The following is a 19182-nucleotide window of genomic DNA, read 5'->3' as shown; positions in this document are numbered from 1 at the left end:
TTTGATTTGTCAGTGTTGTTTGTTGTTTGTTCAATAGCTTTTCATTTCAATTTTGCATTTATCTGTTCTTTTTAATTCGCCATGAAAAGTTTGTAGTCACTATGGAGCCAAAGGCCATAAATTACAGGGGTTACACTTTCTAATAACTACACTTTAATTACCATTAATAAGACATGAAAAAAGCCTTTAATAGTAATGAACAAATAAGTATGACTCAGGGTTATTAACTACTTAAGGGGTTAGGGAGAAGAGGCAAGATTAGGGTAGGCCTACTAGTTAGTTAGCTTGTTGGGATGTTTTTTTCCTCTTGCATTATCTTATCTTTTAATATGCATTGTCCCTTCAATAATTAAATATAGCAATATACAAATCATTCTTAAATGATTTGCTCATAATGATTTAAGTCTTTCTTCATGCTTTTTCAGGCTAATAGCTAGTCATGATAAAGTATTACCAATGTAGGACACCAATGCAATGAATCAATAGGAAAAACTTGAAACTGTTACTCAGTTCAAGTATTACCGTCTTCAGGCTTCATTTTCACAAATTACCTAATTAGATACTTTATTGATCCCTAAGGAAATGTTTGCTACTTATTTTTGATTTATTATTACCCTTTATATTGCTGCTCTGTGTTATTGTGATGTGTGAGCAACTGTGTCCAAATAATTTCCTTTGTGGATCAATAAAGTTGGTCTAAATCTAAATTAAAAGTTCTGCAACGGCAACGTCCCCCGAGTCCTAGTGGCGGCCTTGTTTCTTGTCCGGGTGCAGTCCAGGTGAGCACGGGACTGACCCACATTGAGCTCCGCTGGCCTAACTCCAGGGTTCACAGCCAACACGAAGCAAACAACCCGCTCTGGCGATGGAAACACAGCACCTTCAGACCTTAGTTATAAGTGCACCAGTCCAATGAGCCAAGCATGTGACAGAAGAGACTGCTGTGCAACCAAAATTTAGTGATATGGTAAGAAAAACATCACAGTTTAACACATTTAAGACCAAAAACTGAAATCCTTAATTCAGGTTTAACTTTATCACTCATAAAAACTGATTTCATAATGACAATAAGACAAGATAAAACTCAAAACTCCAAAAAAGTAAACTTTTCTTGAACCGAAATTCTTTTTTGCTTCTTAGTAACTAGGGTGAGTGTGTCAATGGCTCCTTTAAGTGTAAAATCAGGTGCTTTTCCAAGACAATCAAATAACATTAAAATACAGGATCAGCTTCTTACGGTTATAGAACAATGTATGCCACACATGGCTTGAATAAAGCATCCTAGGTACATCGATTAAGAATAAAGGACTTTCATTTTTGTACAAATGGAATGTTCTACCTGAGGAAGAGGCAGATCATGTATTGTAATGCAATTTCATTTTTAGTACTTATATGTAATCATGATGATCGATTTGCCAAATAATACTGACATCCTCAAATAGTAAAGCTTGCATTAAAAAGTCAATCCATCCATATTACCTTTCTCTATTAAATTGGACATAATTCAAGCAAGTATGATATTCATCGAGTTTATAAGGGGACAAAATGCGCAAAATTGATTCAACTGTAGTTTATTCAAGCTTCACTTTTTCTCCAAGACGTTTTCATCTTCCTTGCCTGCTGGTTGCCCTCTACTGGTCATCTCAAGATACTGCACCTTCTGATCTGCAAAAACAAAATGTTTAAATTTAAAAACACCTACATTTTAGGCATAACTGAAATTGAGAATATTCAGTCCTTTCAGAGTTAAAATCCCTTGCTGTGTCAATATCCCTTATCCTATACCATCTGCCACCTGAAATTAAAATAATTATAATAAATATGTGATTGATTTAATCCTAATTTTAGACCTGAATAAATCCAGATTTTGTACTCATTTAGCTTTTGTTATTCCTGTTTTTCATCATTTAAGATAAGAGTACAAAATTTAAAAGAGGCAGAACTAGCACAGAAAGTTTCATAATCTATAATTAAATTGAAACTAGAGTAGTTTGAGTAGATCATCATCATGTTCTTCCATACATTTTTTACAGTGTGAAAAACTTAAAATCTCACTTTATAGGTGTCCTCACGTCCCCAGTGTGAGTAGCCACTGGTCAGCGTCCACGTCTCCAGTCTTCAGTTTACTTTTTAGCTACAATAAAAAAAAACAACACCTAATGAATTCAAGTTTTTCAATTCAACTCAGATAATTGACAGAATAAAGATGGGCAAATGGTTGATATTTGCACTTCTTCATGGTTTAAGCTTTATCTAGTACATACATTTGTGAGACCACTACACAAAAATGCCTACACTGCTCAAAGGTTTATGGTAAAATAGGTGTTTGTAGCACATTTACATGAGATAATTTTAGGAAAATAAGCTCTGCCAATATGTAGGACCGATTATCAGCCATCAGTTTCTGTGAATTTAAGGAGAATCAGCATAGACCAAAGAAAAAACAAATCTCCAACTGGTCTTAAATGTGTTTCTTACCAGCCTCAAAGTAAACATCCGATGGGTGGTCAGCCTCCTTCAATCAATCGAGAATCCTAAAACAAGACACACACAATGAGGACGGTGCAGTGGAGCAGATTTTAGTCTTCAACAATGCACATGTCTGGTGTGATGTTTGTGTAATTTCGATGTGTAGAAAGTGATAATGCAGACTAACATGTAGTACTAAATGAGGGTTTGAAGAACGTTTAATTTTGTATTCATGTTTATGTATCCCATTCATTCTGTTGCAGCTTTACATCACAAAAGCACAACTCTACACCTGCAGACACCAGGCCTCTATCCACAGTTAAAATACCATAAAACCACAGGAGCAATATTCAGGGGTCATTCTGGCACCACACTCAGATGGAGGACTGAATGGATCACAGTGCAGACAATTATTTGACAGTTTTTCTTTCAGTTCATCCATAGACATATATTAACACTTTGAGGCAACAAAAGCCACCAACAGTGGAATAAGCTCAAACCACACCCCATGAGTGATTGACAAGTCAGAAAAGTGACAGTGCAACTATAAAGAGTCACACCCAAAAGTAAAACTGGCTTAAAGCAGAGCGCCATCTTTGAGTGATATACAGTGTTCAGAGCCGTTTCATTGTCATGATCAGCTCTCATAATCAACAAAGTGATGAAGCCATGTTTGTTTGACTATTACCCTTTGACACAAGTATGAAGTGATCTCAAATGTTTGGGGGAAAAAAAATGGCAGTACTGAGCATTAAGTTTAATATAGTCCATAATCAGTGATCGGAAGACAACTGAGTTCCCAAATAAAATTGTATTTTGTAACGTATTCTGATACTTTGGTCAAAGTGCTTAATAATTTCATGTAGACTTGCATTATATTATAGTGTAAAGATGCAACATAGGAGCAAAAATTGCTTCATCTTTGTTTCACCATTTATGTATTTCCTCTCACTATCTGGAGGACAAATCACATGCACCCACTGTAAGATCAAAGTTTTTCATTTATCTCACTGATGTGCACTTTGAAGCCTAAATTTCATGATCAAGTATTGCCATGTATTCCTTCAATTTTTCGAAATGCAACTATTCTGAAAAAGTAACTACTGCGGTACAGTTATTCAAAATTCACATTCAGAATATGTATTCTGGAGACATGTAATCAGTTACTTCCCAACACCACCTATAATGTCATGTACTTGTATTTACAGGTTCATCTTCAGCAGTGAGATTCTCATATGATGAGTTGGGTCTCAAACATTCAGAAACATCACAAAAGATGTTTAAAGTTCAGTCTAAGGATAAAGTATTTTGTGGTATAATAAAACATGACTGAATCAGCACCACACCAGTTGAGAAGCATTAATGTGAAATACAACAGTATTTTATTTTGCAGGACTAGCAGCAGCAGAGCTGAGGTTCACAGACCTACTGAGGACATTTTGGAGAAATGGGCTCAAACTGAGTTCAGCTTTAGAGACGCTAAATGGAGCACTGGGCATCAGATTGGTCTGTAAACTCAACTTTAGCGAACATACAATACAAAGGCAGTTTACTTTGGTCAAAACTAAACGACTGATGGGGAGGGGTAAAAATCTAAATCATTTAAAAGTAAATGTGTGCTCCAAAACTCTACAATGATTCAGCCAATGAAGGTTTAAACTCCCAAAAATACCTGTGTGTAAATGTACAGTACCTATATTTTAGATGAAATTTTCTATGTTGACAGTTTTAGAACTCACCACTACTTCCCATTATTATTATTATTTTTTTTACAACCTTTCTCCCACAAAATGCCACTTGGCTGATGTCATACTAATATTTCCCCACAGATACTATCCCACCAAACCATGTAATACTTTGAAAAACATTAGAACACATGTATAAGATGAAGGCTCAGGCAGTTACTGAGAGACCATTATTATATTAAAGCACCGGCTGTGGTGAAAAAGTTACAGAATTCTACATCATAAAATTTAAGACATTGTCAAAATAAGTACTAGACAGTCAAATATTTAAAGTACAACACCACAGACCACTGTCTGCATCTTCTTCATTCAAACAGTATTCAGTGAACACAGTTACACCACTAAAAGTCACAGACAACACATGTTTATTGCAAACGCAGTTGGGCAAAGTTTAACACATGATGCATTTCTGCACTGATTGAAAAGATTGCCACTGCTTATGTTCAGCACACAGAAAACCACCACACACAGTCCACCACTAGAGGGCACATCAACACATCTGCACCGTGATACCATTCTTCTGAAGTGTGATGCCAGACGCCTTGGATTTAAAAAGTACTTTTTTTCCATCATGTGTTGAGTGTAGACTTACCTCAGGCAGCAGCTCAGTGAAATACCTCTGGGGCAAACATGTCCAGGCTTTACTGTGACTTCTACTGCCCCTAATGCAGACTGGGGCAGTTACAGCACAGTCGCACAGCACACAACACACCACGCGCTCATTTAAGTGCTCAGGACTGGGGTAGTCAGAGTGTCTATGGCTCCATTTACAAACAGAAGGAAAGAGGCAGGAATGCTTTAGGGAACTACTTAAATATGTAGATATATCTTAAGGTTTATGACAGTCAAAAGGTGCCAAGAGGCGATAACTGCAGTGACACCAGTTACATGTCACAATCATCCAACTGAAGTGCATGGCTAAAGATTCACCTAATTTCACACTTACAATTACAGGTACAGTTCATTGAAGTTTCTATCAGAACAGACTAAGTTAAAATGAGAGCCTCATGAAGTAAAACAGCCAGTAACACAAGTGGTCACATGTGTGGCTGTTGTCAGCGCCATATAATAATGACAATAAGTTTTCTGATCACTTAAAAATGCTGTTACACAGAAACCCTAAGACTATGACAAGCATTGGCTCAGTAGTGATACTGATCCAAAGCCTAAAGTAGTGAAAAACTAAAGGGCAAGAAGCACACTCAGCTATTTAACTGGGTCTTTAATGAGGGGTATTAACTTAACGCATAACATATTTAGTCCATCATGTTAACTTTGCGCCATTGTATCATTTGCTTTTGAATATCTATGGAAAATACGCTCTATTCATGCTTACGTCACAAACCAGGAAGACATTTGGAAAGATACGGTTACAACTTCCCAGGCCCCGTTTTCTTCATCTACATGTCATTGTAGCATTCTGTTATGTTCAGATAATCAATTACAACCATACCTAATTTGTCATCATTTTGCCACTGACACACAACTCCGAGCACATTGGGTACATGTGATTAGAAGAGATGAGGTCCCAAATTCAAGATTATTCCAAACAGCACACACGTATGCAGTCTTCATTCTACCACTGATGACGTTTACTTCAATGGGTTTTATCACAGTCAGTTTAATAGATCCATGTTAGGTGAGGACATTGTCGGTAACTACACAGGAAGTTGTAATCTCATCTTCCCAAACATCTTCCTGGTTTGTGACATAGTGTGATTAGAGCCTATAGCTGTGAGGGAGCATGGGTGGCATATATGCATGTGGGCGGAGTCTTGGAGGGTTCAAATAGTGCCCGGGAGAGATTGGTAAAATACTCTTAAAACCACTTCAGGCATGTTTTTGATGAAAGAACAACATTATAACATGGTAGCAAATTAGAAAAAGTTGATTTTACATAATACCCCATGTTCAAATGCTATTCTAATGCATAACTATAGGGCTCTTTAAATCATATAGAGGGACAGTCCACTTTGACAACTGGTTAGTGGACAGAGAAACTTACTGCACCCATAACAAGTCACAACTTTCCTTCAAATGTGCAATTTAAAACTGTTAATGCATAGCAAAATGTGTTATTTGTACATTATTCTAATCAAAATGTATGAAGTTGTTACAAACGGTTCCTAAATTGTTATGGCACACTGGTCTTGGCTAGTGCGAAATGGACCGATGTCCAGTACAGTAAAATGTAAAGCCTAGTCAAAGATTCTATGAATAAGATGAGTGACTAAAAGTTTACCACTGACAGATTATGTTGATATAGAGTTCCTCCTTCACGTTTTAAGATGTTCAAACCTGTTAAAGAAAAACAAAAGTACACACAACCGACACACAAACATTACTACAGATGTTTAGTACTCCAACACTTCACTTTAGTCGTACTAAAGTAAAATACTTACTACAGTGGTCACAAACTAAGAATTCCAAGCTTTGTTTTATGTCCAAGCTGCACATCTTTAGTGCCTTTTTTCAGCAACACCCAAATCCTGATACTTTTGACTTGATTGATTTTTGTTTATAAAACTTTACAACTGAAAAATATAGACTACATTCTAGATGTTCAAGACACATCAAGTGTGTTTGATGTTCTACTGAAGACCAGAAATGTTGATCATTTAATAAAGTAATGGGCCAATATTTTATTTTATTAATGACAACAATAAATGGACTATTTGCATTTTGTTTAAGGCATACAGTTTCCTCTTAGGACAATTTGTCCTCTGCATTTGACTCATCCTTCAATGTGACTGCTGTATTCTCTTGACATCTTACTCCCGAGTACACCACCCGGGCACCCATCTTCAGATCTTTAGCTGTGCTTGGTCAGGATTACCTTATCTGAAGGATTTTACATGTAGTGCAAGGAGGGAGAAATTTTTAAACCTGCTTACTGTGCAGAGAGCGTGCTAACCTCTTTGCCACTTCAGGTGGGCCTACCTTGTCTGTTATTGTTGCAAGTGAGTAACAAAGAACATGTACTATTTACTAAACATTATCCTTTAAGGGATGGGCTGGTGGCTAATCTTCTTGGAAACACAGGGCTGATTCTGGGCCCTGGACCAGCAGTTAAGTTCCTACAGAAAGACATTGGCTGTCAAAATGGACTACTAATCTGTTTTGATTATGGTTACTTGTCAACAAAGGAGAATCTTAAAAACTGCATTGTCATCTGCTCTTTGTTCTCAAATTTGCTGTACTAAACTCATTTCTTCCTCTTTGATGAGCACATAGTAATCCCAGGGCTGGTTTCTAATGCCAAAACTGAGCAAGAAAGCTGGCCCACCTGCACAATAATGCTGGAAATGGGCATTTAATCACTTAAACATTTTCCAAATTGAATCATGTATTGTTTTTAAACATGAATGGATTTGAAAGCAGATCACACCTGTTAAAAAAGTTGAACAAATATGCAAAACAACCAACATATTAAACAAATGCAAAAAGTCCGAGGCACTCGGTCTTTGTAGTTTCCTTTATTTATGCCAACGTGTGTCATCACAAAGTCTTCATCTGGGCAAAGTCAGAGTGTCTCAGACTTCTTGCATTTTTCTCCCATTAAGTATCTGCCCTTTAAGGACCTTGATGAGCACCTGTTCTTCCATCTCAATTGTTCAAAACCATCTACAGTAAAAATGCTGCAATTTATGAGACAATGAGCCCAACAATTCACCATGCAACACAGGAGACAGATCCAGATATTAGAGCAGTAAACAAAACCTATGTAAGATTAAGGATTTAAACATGGAATTGACACTTAAAGGCATACTATGGGGCAGATTTGAATACTGCTAAAGTAAATGAGAAGCCATTCATAGTAATTGTAATGAACTTCTATGCCACAGGGCTGTGGTTCAGAGCTTCAGTCGTGCCTATACAAAAAGTGGCAATACCAAAACTGACACGATTCCCCTGACACTGACTGCAGATTGTGCCTCTTCCTTTGAGATGGGACTATAATAAGATGTACTCACAGTAATTGGCCCATGGAGCAAATAAATGCAGTAATGACTGATATAAGTCAAGGCTTTACTGGAATAATGCTGTTCATATAGTTTTAGTAGTATAGATTTTTACCCTGGCTGCACTGGTGTCGTGAGGGCCCATGTGCATTTAAATGAGCCTCAGTAGCAAAGCTGCTACTGTTCCACATGGCAGGCCTCTTTGGGGCTCATTGGGACAAAAGCAATTTCACTGTTGTACAAGTTAAACCGTGAATACAGCAGGTAACCTCAGAATGTCAGCATCATTCAATATTACCGCGATTATGTGAAAAAAATCAGTTGGTTACATGGCATTATGATCAAACATTCAAGGACTTCATTCACATCAACTAACAGATTATTTAAGATAAGAAACGTGACAGATAAAAAACAGTTTTAATATTAAATGTGAAATGTTTCTAAAATGTGCCCCTTTAGTAATAAAAGACAACAGAAAAAAGTGCAAGTGCAAATCTTTGGTAAAAATGGAAATGGTGATCTGGCTCCAAGAAAATGGAACATTTTGCCACAAGGTCCACCCTCATTTTGACCTTTTCAGAAAAGTGTTCACTACAAAGCCTCCATAGTATGCCTTTAATATTAAATTAAAATACACAAGAATCTTCCACTTACTGTATGCTTTGACTTCACCTACCACATGTCTTTGCTCAAGAGCAGAGCAGTGAGAAACAGGTCCTTTGATTTGATGTAGACATCAGGGCTCTGCTGTGGCAGCTTGTGGTTTTCCATTTGTTTGTTGTAATGTTAAAGAGTTAATATCATTAGCCTTTGTCCAAGTCTCCAGCTCCTACAGTGTCACTCAAGAGTCCAAGGCCCAAGTCTCATAATTCTGAACAACACAGAGACCAAGTTCTGCATCCAGTCCATTTAAGGGTTTGTGAACAGTGCTTTAAAACACTGTAGAGTCGACTTAACATTGAAAGCATTTTTCTAAGAGTATGTACCTGATTTTAATTTGTTCTGGTTGAAATTTATATTATGAGTTGTATTGGAAATGCAGATTATTGAGAAAAACATTTTGGGTAAATGTCACTTATTGGATGAAGGAGTGTCCCTATCGGGAACATTGTTCACCAAGACTAAACACTATTTCAGACGATTCTGTCATTCTCTGTCACTGGAGAATACAACACTAGGAGTACTGTCTGATGGGCACTGTGTGGCAACAACTACTATGAGACTTTACCAGTTTTCTGTGTCACGCTGCAGTATCAAAATGGTACAATTGACCGTGTGGGCAGGGTTACAGTTCAGTTGTTTTAACTTAGGCATAAGCCAGTTAAGCAAGTAAAGCCCTCTGTCAAAGTCCAGTCCAGTTCAGGGTTTCCAAGTTCAGTCATTGCCGCTCAAACTTGAGTCCCTTGTCATGAGTTGTCCCATCTGTACTGTTTGTGCAACACTAAAAATTAAAGCCATTTCTCAACGCAACACTGAACAATGGCGTGATTTTGGCTTTGTGATATGGATAAAAATGTAGGGCCTCTGCCTGAAAGAAAAAAAAATGCGTCTGGTAGATTTAAAAAAAAAAAAAAAAAAAAAAAAGCACAAAAATTCCCACCTCCCACCGTTTCAGCTGGGAGAGCCAGCATGTTTTCCCATTAAACACCTGATGCAGAGTGTATGAGTTTGTAAAAAATAAAATAAAATTCTCCTTTGGGTTAAAGCTTATGTAATGTAATCACTGTGCAGCATAACAGCTGCTGATGTAATTCACCTTTTTACATCTTTAGGAACAGTGATAACTGGGTCATTGGTTGGTTCCAACAAACCATTTACTGCCAGTGACCAAATATCAGTAGATTTTTCTTCTGTGAATTTGCAAATTTACACAAATTTCAAAAATTTACAGATCACACTTTTTTTTTATCTAATGAAACCTTTCAACAGAGTGTGTATGGTTCTGCATTCTACATGAACAAGGAGAACCACTAAGGACAAGACTGTAATAATGAAATTAAAAATTTGCCGTAATTCCACTAGAGTAGACAGTGTGGACTGTGCCAGCAGAACAGGATCAGGTTCAGCTCTTTACGTCCTGTTGATGAGCCAGTCCAAAAATGAAAATTAAGCGTCACACCAATGCAGTTTAGTATGAACTCTAATGTGTAACTCACCATCTGTACACTGACTTCAGCCACACTGTACTAAACATGCGGAACTACTCCTGTAACATGGTGGCTGTACAGTTGCAGTACATTTTTCAACCAATTGGTTTCCCATATTTTACAAAGTAATCAGTATAAAGATTTTCCTCGTAGAACCAATGATTTTTTTATTATATTACATGCGTTGACTCCAAATGCAATGGCACAAACACAGCCATAGAAAGTTGAAACATCACGACGACTCACAGAGCATAATACATTTGGGAAATTATACATGGGTCTTAAGAACTACTGATCACATGATCGCGATCTCTTTAACTACTGACATTACAAAATAAAAATAAACTGACCGTGTCATAAAATGAGTAAATAGTCAGGCTAAAATGCTGCAACACTTGAACTTAAATACAAAAATGACTCCACATGTTTCTGTTGAATATATACAAAGAGTGCTGCTGGGAGCAAATGGTTTAAAATCGGGGTTTCTTAGCGGGACCATCAAACTCTTCGCGGACCCTGCCGTAGCCAGGGTTACCAGGACCCATTCCCCGTGGGCCACCCTGTGCGAAGCGCTCGCTACGCTGTAGGGCAATAAGGGAGAGGGGGCAAGTACGGGGCAAGAGCATACAGTTCATGTCCGTGAGGTTTTAGCATCGGCGAAGACGATTATTAGATTTATTCATAATAATCAGCAGGAGACACATCCAAGGAAACGTTCCAAAATGAAGGTCCACAGGCGCCACAGGTAACATACGGGAAGAGAAGAGGGTAATGCTACAGTTAGTGAGTGCCTCACCAAGAAGCAGGAGCTCCAGTTCATGCTACAAGCAAATACTGCCTGAGAGGTCACGATTACCACAAGTTAATAATAATGTTTAATATTAGTAAATTATTTACACACAGGTGATGGTGCTTAAAAAGGAAACCACCAACAGTACTCAAGATTGAAATATAATGTACTTAAAATTCAGTACGAGGCTACAGTCAAACTGTAGACTTATCTCTGATTGGTAACACTCATGTTAAGCTAATTCAAGTTAAACTATGAACACTAAAGTTCTTACTTTTGGTTTTGTTCAAATGTAAGAAATCATAATCTTTCCGTAGTGCTCATCTTTCTTAAAACACAAAGGGCATGGCTAAAATGCCTTATTGCAGGCTGTAGGGGTAAAAGTACATTAAGACCGAACACTCGTCATAACCCAGAGTATTAGGTGTCTGCTGCAAAGGTAAAGTTAAAACACAAGATCAGGAAGCATCTGAAACAGTAAATATGGAAGGAGCCGATATTATCATCCCCATCCCCAGCCATCTTCAAGATCCTTAACAGTGCTTTTATGGACACTCTCAGTTTATGGTTAGATTGGATGCAGGTAGCAGGGCTGCCAATATTTTTCACATTTACACACACATTACCACCATAAACATGAAACCCATAGCTGCTAGCACAGGAATTGAAAAACAAAATAAAGATTTTACTTAAATTAAATTATGTATGAACCTGGATATGAAAGATCAAATTGTGGAAAAATACATGATTTTACATTTATTCATTCATGATACTGAATACTGATACATGATACTGATGAATTATGCATTTGCATTATGAAATCAATCTTTCAAAATGCTAAAATTAAAGTTAATGAGATGCAGTATAAACTGCCAGATAACATTTAGGTTTATACTTTTTGGAATATGGCCAATAATCTGGTTTCCCTGCCCATATAAATTATGGCTGACTGAAAACTTGAAAATCTCTGCTAGCATAACCATGTTCTAAAACAATGTGGTGCAGTGCTTTGAATGTTTTAAATCTGTGTTTGACTTGCCAATTATGACTGAACAGGAACAATGCAAAAAAAAAAAAAAGTGTATGTATGTGTATGTGTGTGTATGTGTATATATATATATATATATATATATATATATATATATATATATATATATGAGATCCTGTAATGCAAACAACTCCACTTCCATAAAAGCACCATTAAGGCTGAAGAGCCCATTCAAGTATCCAGTCCATTTAATTCCCAGTAAAAATATTTGAGTTTCTCAAAAATATGTTAACCTGAGAAGTGAAAAGGAGACCTGAAGACTTAAAAACACACATTTGATAAATGACCTGTTTGTGTGAAATTGCCTTAAGATGAGCGATAACTGCCACAGAACCCCACAAGGCTAAAATACTACCTGCAGACAAAACTAAAAAAAATATATATATATAAACACCAAGAAAAAGCCCTTCATCTGGGGTTTAGTATAACATTTTGCTAAAGCCCTTTACAAAGATGCACACCAAGGTGGGCCTCAGCCTGCACAGATGGCAAGTGCCTGGTTATCTGTAGTCATGACTATTCCAACTTGAGTGGGGCTGTGGAGTATCTCTAAGTACTTCACAATATGAAACTCCATAGTCTAAAAATGGGTTAATAATGAAAACACTGGATTTTCATGTCCACAGCAGGCTTGATATCAGAACACAATTGATTTATGTAAAACAAACTTGCTCAGCTCAGAGGCCTTATTGCACTTGTCAGCTGTTAGACAATATATTATCAATTTATGCATGGTTTAAAAAAAATTACAATACAACAGCTTTTACTGCTACACACACTGAGAAAAAGTCTGGCAGGCATGAAGTATAAGATCTGGATGCTGTACCAAAGATTAGAGTGGTATTAGAGATGACATGGTCTTAGGTTAAATCTAACCAAGCTACAAATGTTTAGGATTTAAATAATTTAAAAAGTTCATTTTGTGAAAATAGGGAAGAATCCATACAAAAATTCATACAAAAATCCAACCTTTGTGAAAACTGCAGGTGCCACTGCGCTCTATGGGAGAATTACTTCTGGGCCGCAGCTCGCAGGAGCTGCAGTAGTTATGGAGTGGCCACTAATCAAACTAACATAAGGACAGAGGGGTGTCCACGGTCTCCCAGCAACGTAGACAACAGAGCTGTGCATAAAGGTCTGTGCTAATACCACAGACTTTACTGGAATCATGTACTGCACAGAGCAGGAAAGAGCTGCAGACAGCAGAGATCACCCAGGTGCACTGTTTGTAAAGGGCTTAAGAGAACTAGAGCACAGCTGATGCTGGCTAGGTGTATAGGCACTTGGTCAATACTAAACTGCCACTGACAAACATGTTGTCAATATCACAAAAACACTTTATAAATTCTTTCAAAGTTCAGAAAGTAGATCAGTTACTTTCAAGTGCACTTTTAAACTATGTTGATTAAAAGCAGATTTCCCATTTTAAAAAATATATATCGGTTGATTTATCCATGGGTTTCACAATGATGAAAAATTACACCACTAGCATTGCAATTAAGAATTGCACCTATAATATGGAAACAATCCCATGAATTGATTATCGGTTAATTTGTATTAACCCCCAGGTAGTTTATTTCCCCACACCCTCGTGTATGATATGAAAGGATCTAATCAATAAATCATTATCTTAATAGGCTGAGCCATCCCCATCAGTCAGTCCTTAATTAAAATTTTGTGTAAGCCATACGCATCAACCTGCACTAACATTGCAATACAAAAATACATGAATCCATTGTCCTGTTTGCCAGTCCTAACAAAAAAGTTGTAGTTCTACAGACACTGTTAGTTTTGTCACAAAATGTGCGTTATGTAACCCTAAAAAGGTAAGCCAAAGCTTGTCAAAAACAGATGCCTCCTAAAAAGGTGCCTGTCCCGCTCACCTCAGACAGGGCTTGCAACTGCAGCCTTCTACACAAGATACAATAGAGTGAGCAGTATTACGCTGTGAGACACAATGTAGAGCCAAGAGTTTTAGTACAGGCTGATGGTCACAGGCTTAAAAAAAAACAAAACAAAGGAACATGACTGGGTTTTGGCCAGCAACTGCAACTAAACCAATAACACCACATTTTCAACCAGCTCTGAAAAACACACGGCACAGTAATGCTATATCCAACATGCACAGCCCGCTGGGCCTTTAACAGCTCATTTGTGCAAAATGTGAACAAACTATATACTACAAATCTTCCCAAAAAGGGGATACATTACCATGTCGTTGTTCATCAGGCTGGGGGAGCCGCCCATTCCCTGCTGTCCTTCATAGCCCATCCCTCCCATGCCAAACTTCTGGTTTGGTGTGCCAAAGGACATGTCTGCAAAGACGACAACCATATTAGTAACAACACTAAACAGATTTTACAATCTATGTAAACAGTCACTTATACACGTAGGGTCCATGGCTTTTCTATGGGAAAACTGAAGAAGCCTCTTGAATGTGTGAAAATCATTTTCACTGTAAAAATTTAAATCCAATTAGGTTTAATATATTGTTATTCTACCAGAATGAAACCAATATTAACTCAGCAGTAGCATTGTTAAATGCCCCATTTTATGGGATATTGACTCTTGAGCTTTAAAATTTTTTCTAGTTAAGGTGTATAGTGTTTAAAAGCACAGTGAAGCACTTTGTGTATTACCACATGCCTTCACAATGTAGACCTGAGTTTACTATTTCAGCCTAAATATGCAGGATTTGTGTATTAAAAATATGAATCAAACAAAACACAATTCCAGGTATGTTTTCGATGAAGACAACATTATAACATGGATCAGAGAATAGTGTGCTATGGGCCATTTAAATGAGACAGCTTTGATTGCTCCAAGTTTGAAAACAAGCTGAACAGTATAAGTATTAACAATAGCTCATTAAAATGACAATAACCATACACTCAATGTGCAGGTTGAGTATATCTGTACAATAAACTTCTCACCTCCCATGCCCATTGCTCCACCTGAACTCAACCGCATTTCTCTGTCCCTCTGCAACAGAAACACAAACATTTAACACTTAAACTAGCATCACAAAGATGCTGACGGAAATTTGCCTAATGTTAAAAACTCACATCCATGAAGTTTCCAGCCCTGTAATTCTCCTCGCGCTGACGACGCAACTGCTCCTCCATCTCCCTCTTACGGAGCATCTCCTCCTCACGCCTGCGACGCTCTTCCTCCTGCCTGTTAAAACAATAGTATAGTTAAAATAGAACAGCACATGTGAGTACAAAACAAGTACTTACTTAACTATGGACATAATGTTTAAGAGAAAATATGTTATAATATTCAAACTAATTTATGCCACTGACACAATAAGCCTGAAGCAGGATTTTCCCATCAAAACTATTCTATTCAATTTACTTAAAGTAACTATTGTGACAACCTAGGCTCATGCTTTTACTTTTTTTTTTTTTTTTTTTTTTTTGCATTATCTGTACTTTTGGATGCATCTCCCACCTCCAAGTAGAAATAACCAAAAAAAAAGTACCTGAGCTGCATCTCTTTGCGCTTTTGCATTTCCAGGCTGTGCATTTCCTCCATGCGTCTCAGCTCTTCCTGTCTCCTCAGTAAATCTGAAAAAGCAGCAAAAACATTAATTAAAATATCACATATACTCCTAGCTATAGTACTTGTTCACTACCAGCTTCATACAAACTAGAAAATCTGTTGATTCAATTATTTATTACAATTATCAAAGAATGCTTGGTTTTGTTGACTGGGCCATAACTCACTTCCAAACAATTTCTGTGCACACATAATGCATATCGTTTCTCCAGAATGTACCTTGTCTGAGCAGATTGGCCTGATGCTCATGGTAGGCGTCCTCCATCTCACTCTCCAGTTTCTCACGAGCTTCACGCATGTTCTTCTCAACCTGCTGCCTCTGCTGCTTCTCCATCTCATCCAGAGACTTCCAGCGCTTGGAGTATTCATACTCAAAGGAGCCAGGATGGGCAAAACGAGGTGGCTGTTTCATCTCCCTAAAATATAACAGAATAAATTAACTAAACATGAAGAAACAATTGAAAAAAAAAGTGCTTGTTGACTTGTTTGAAAAGGAATAAGAAGAAATCTTCATAATTTTAATAAAGCATTATTCTATCCACATAATCTGGCCATGTGTACCAGAACACAATCTACCACCTTTACATAATATTCACATTTGACAAAATGTCTACATGATAAATGTTATTACTATATTTCAATTTTTTTATTTACCATTTGGTACCATTGTACCAAGTTTCTATTTTCAAGTTGAGATCAATCGCTTAGCAGATCTTAACAGCTGTGTAGCCTGAAGTCATTGACGTTACCACTACCAAACCCCCGTGTGATAATCACACCATCTGCCTGAAGGAAGCAGGGCATTTCCACAAAAACAATGAAAGCAAACAGCTGACTAATAAAGACTTACGCTTGGTATCTGGGATTCTTCTGTGCCAGTTTCTCTGGGAGGCCATCTTCATCGTCAACCTGTTCCAGTGGCTCAACAATAACAGGGCGTGGAGATCTTGAAAAAATAAATTCACAGATCAGCTTTAATGCAAAATGGCACAGTGAATATAAAACTGAAATCACAAACATACGAGGTTAAGAGGAAGACACCCTCGTTGCATCTGTCCAGGGCTTTTCTGGCCGCAGGCTTGGATGCAAATTCAACAATTCCCTTCCCCGTGGAGCGTCCGCGGTCATCAACAATAACAATAGCCCTCTCAACCATCCCAAACTGTGAAAAGGCTTCCTCCAGGAGCTCATTGGAGACAAAAGGTGACAGGTTTTTCACAGACAGAGCAGCAGAGTGAGTGGCAAACCTCACACGCAGGGGCCTTCCTTTCACAGGTGTGTCATCCAGCTCAGCCTTAGCAATTTCTGCAAGTGCTCGAGACTCCTATAACAAAAAGAAACACATGTGTTAGTAACACATTAATAAAACACATGCAAATTACACCATAAAACAGAAACCTACCAGTCGGATAAAGCCGAAACCTTTGCCTTTGTTGATGAAGACTTCACTGGGCTCTCCGTATTTGGAGAACATTTTCTTGAACTCTTCTTCGGTAATGTCATTCGGCAAATTGCCAACAAACAGACGGCATCTCTGTGTGTATGACTTCTCGCCTGGTTTCAGCAGCATGGAGAGTTTGAACTCCAACTAAACGAACACAGAAAAACGCGATGAGTGATTTGGGACAAATATATATAATTGCAATTGTACATTTTAAACAAGTCCAGATAAAATTACAAAAAGTGAAAAACTGAAATACGAACCGACACTACTAGAAGAATCAAATTTCAGCACATACACTATACACACACACACACATATAAACTAAACTACAGGGTTAGCGATGTTTATGCAAAAGACGGTGTATTTTGTTGTCTGTGAAAGAAAATATGGTACTGAAAACTGTCGTTTTTACCATTTGCTTGTTTTGAGTTTTATAATTTCGATTTTAACCTCGCAGCTCTCAAAACATACTGTAAGATCGCAGCCTTTGTTAGGTCGTCGCCCATCCCCCACGACCTGGCAGTACTGACCTACATTTAAGTACTGACCTACAAATGGACGAGCAAATTTAATGTTTCTAGATGACAAGTGATCATAAACACTCGATACATTTTTAAATTTATTTTAGGTTAAACCTTTAGACAGTAAACAGAAAATCGTGGTTTCCAGGCTAAATTCACAAGATGGAGGATGTGGGGGGTGGGGGGGATAGAATGTAGTGGTAGCTCGATTTGTTCACCAACACACACACACGGAGTCTATTCATCCGATTCATCACAGCACCGCCCGTTCGAAATGCACTGTTACATGATTCAAACGCAACTCGATGCTGACGGCTAACAATGCTAACAATGAGGGCGAGAAAAACAACATACCTTGACCCGCTCCGTGTCCGAATCCTGATCGGTCTCCATGGGCTTTGGTTCTTCAGTTTCTCTGGGCTTTGCAGCGGGTGGTCTTTGTTGAAATCCCGATCTCTGGTTCTGCTGATGGCCGCCTCTCTGGCCCGGTCTCTGGCCTTGCATCTGCGGGCCTTGTCTTGGGCCTGTCTGGTTTGGCGGAGGCCTCGGCGCTCCCATCCCGGGCCTCGGTCCTTGCTGCTGGGGTCCTTTAGCCTGGTTCTGTAGCTGCTGGTGAGGTGGTTTGGGGGGTTGCTGTTGAGCGGGTCTTGGGGATTGTTGAGCTGGCTTCGGAGCCTGCTGTTGCGGAGGTTTAGGGGACTGCTGGGGCTGGGGCTTCTGGGCCTGCTGTGGCGCTGGTTTCGGTCCTTGCTGCGCTGGTGGTGCCTGGGGTTTCGGAGCCTGTGGGGCCAGTGGTTTGGGGATTTGCTGAGCGGATGGTTTTGGGGCTTGTTGAGGTGAGGGTTTGGGTGACTGCTGTGGAATATTCTGGTTCTGCTGCTGCGGAGGCTTCGTTGCTGCCGGTGGTGTGGGCTTGGGGCTCGGTGGTGGAGCTTGCGTCGGCTGCTGACCGTTCACATTCGCTGATGGGGTTTTGATTTGCTCCTGGGGCTTGTTAGCTTGGCCTGGCAGAGGTGACGTGACTGTAGGCTTCGGTGGCGGCGATGGGATCTTCGGGGTTGAAGGCAGAGCCGGGGTTGCCGGCTTCGGTTGCTCAGGTTTTTCTTCTTTTACTGGAGGTTTCATGGTGAGCGCGGGGCCGGGAGGCGGAGGTTTCTGTTGATTCTGGTTAACCGGCTTGTTGAAGTTGGCCCGTCGATTTTGGTTTTGATTCTGGAAAGGATGGCTCCTGAACTGTTGATTTCCCATATACCCTCCGCGCATGGGGCCTCCGGGCCCACCGCCTCTTCGGGGAGCAAAATTGTTCATCCCCATCCCACCACGATTGTGATAAAAGCGAGACATCGAGATATATATATTTTTTTAAATCTATGTAGATAAGGAAGAAAGCGGTAAGATCTTGCGTAGTGACCTCGCCAAAAGTGTCCTTAAAATGGCGTCAGACAAGAGCCGTGCTTGGGCTTTGTAAAGGGCTTCTTCTTCCTCTGGAGAGAGA

At 38.8% G+C, this 19182-nt stretch overlaps 1 protein-coding gene across 2 annotated transcripts; it reads right to left on the bottom strand.

Moving 5' to 3' along the window:
• Positions 1–1014: 1014 nt before the first annotated feature.
• On the bottom strand, positions 1015–19160 carry sfpq (splicing factor proline/glutamine-rich). Of its 2 annotated transcripts, none has more exons than XM_055157627.1 (12): positions 18042–19160; positions 17125–17310; positions 16745–17046; positions 16573–16668; positions 15942–16138; positions 15646–15730; positions 15227–15338; positions 15095–15143; positions 14373–14476; positions 2479–10904; positions 2056–2134; positions 1015–1665 (listed from the first exon to the last, which is right to left on the bottom strand). In XM_055157627.1, the coding sequence occupies exons 1-10, from the start codon at positions 19029–19031 to the stop codon at positions 10794–10796; spliced, it is 2232 nt and encodes a 743-aa protein (XP_055013602.1). In that variant the 5' UTR covers positions 19032–19160; the 3' UTR covers positions 1015–1665; positions 2056–2134; positions 2479–10793. The 2 variants fall into 2 exon arrangements, with proteins under 2 accessions (XP_055013602.1, XP_055013603.1); XM_055157628.1 differs by having other exon boundaries at positions 2479–2534.
• Between the last annotated feature and the right edge of the window lie 22 nt (positions 19161–19182).

The sequence above is a fragment of the Boleophthalmus pectinirostris genome, unplaced genomic scaffold, assembly GCF_026225935.1.
Source record: "Boleophthalmus pectinirostris isolate CB_2022bp ecotype Guang Dong unplaced genomic scaffold, ASM2622593v1 HiC_scaffold_21, whole genome shotgun sequence".
Lineage (NCBI taxonomy): Eukaryota > Metazoa > Chordata > Actinopteri > Gobiiformes > Gobiidae > Boleophthalmus > Boleophthalmus pectinirostris.
Note: the sequence above shows the minus strand (reverse complement) of the source record. Positions and strands in the feature narration are given on the sequence as shown.

Bases quoted from the DNA above. Each gene is read 5' to 3' on its own strand.
- sfpq (XM_055157627.1), bottom strand. From the start codon at position 19,031: ATGTCTCGCTTTTATCACAATCGTGGTGGGATGGGGATGAACAATTTT. The intron at 15,339-15,645 runs GTACTTTTTTTT...TTGTTTTAACAG, and splicing joins CGCAAAGAGATGCAGCTCAG to GCAGGAGGAAGAGCGTCGCA. The intron at 14,477-15,094 runs GTGAGAAGTTTA...TCGTCTTTGCAG, and splicing joins TGGAGCAATGGGCATGGGAG to ACATGTCCTTTGGCACACCA.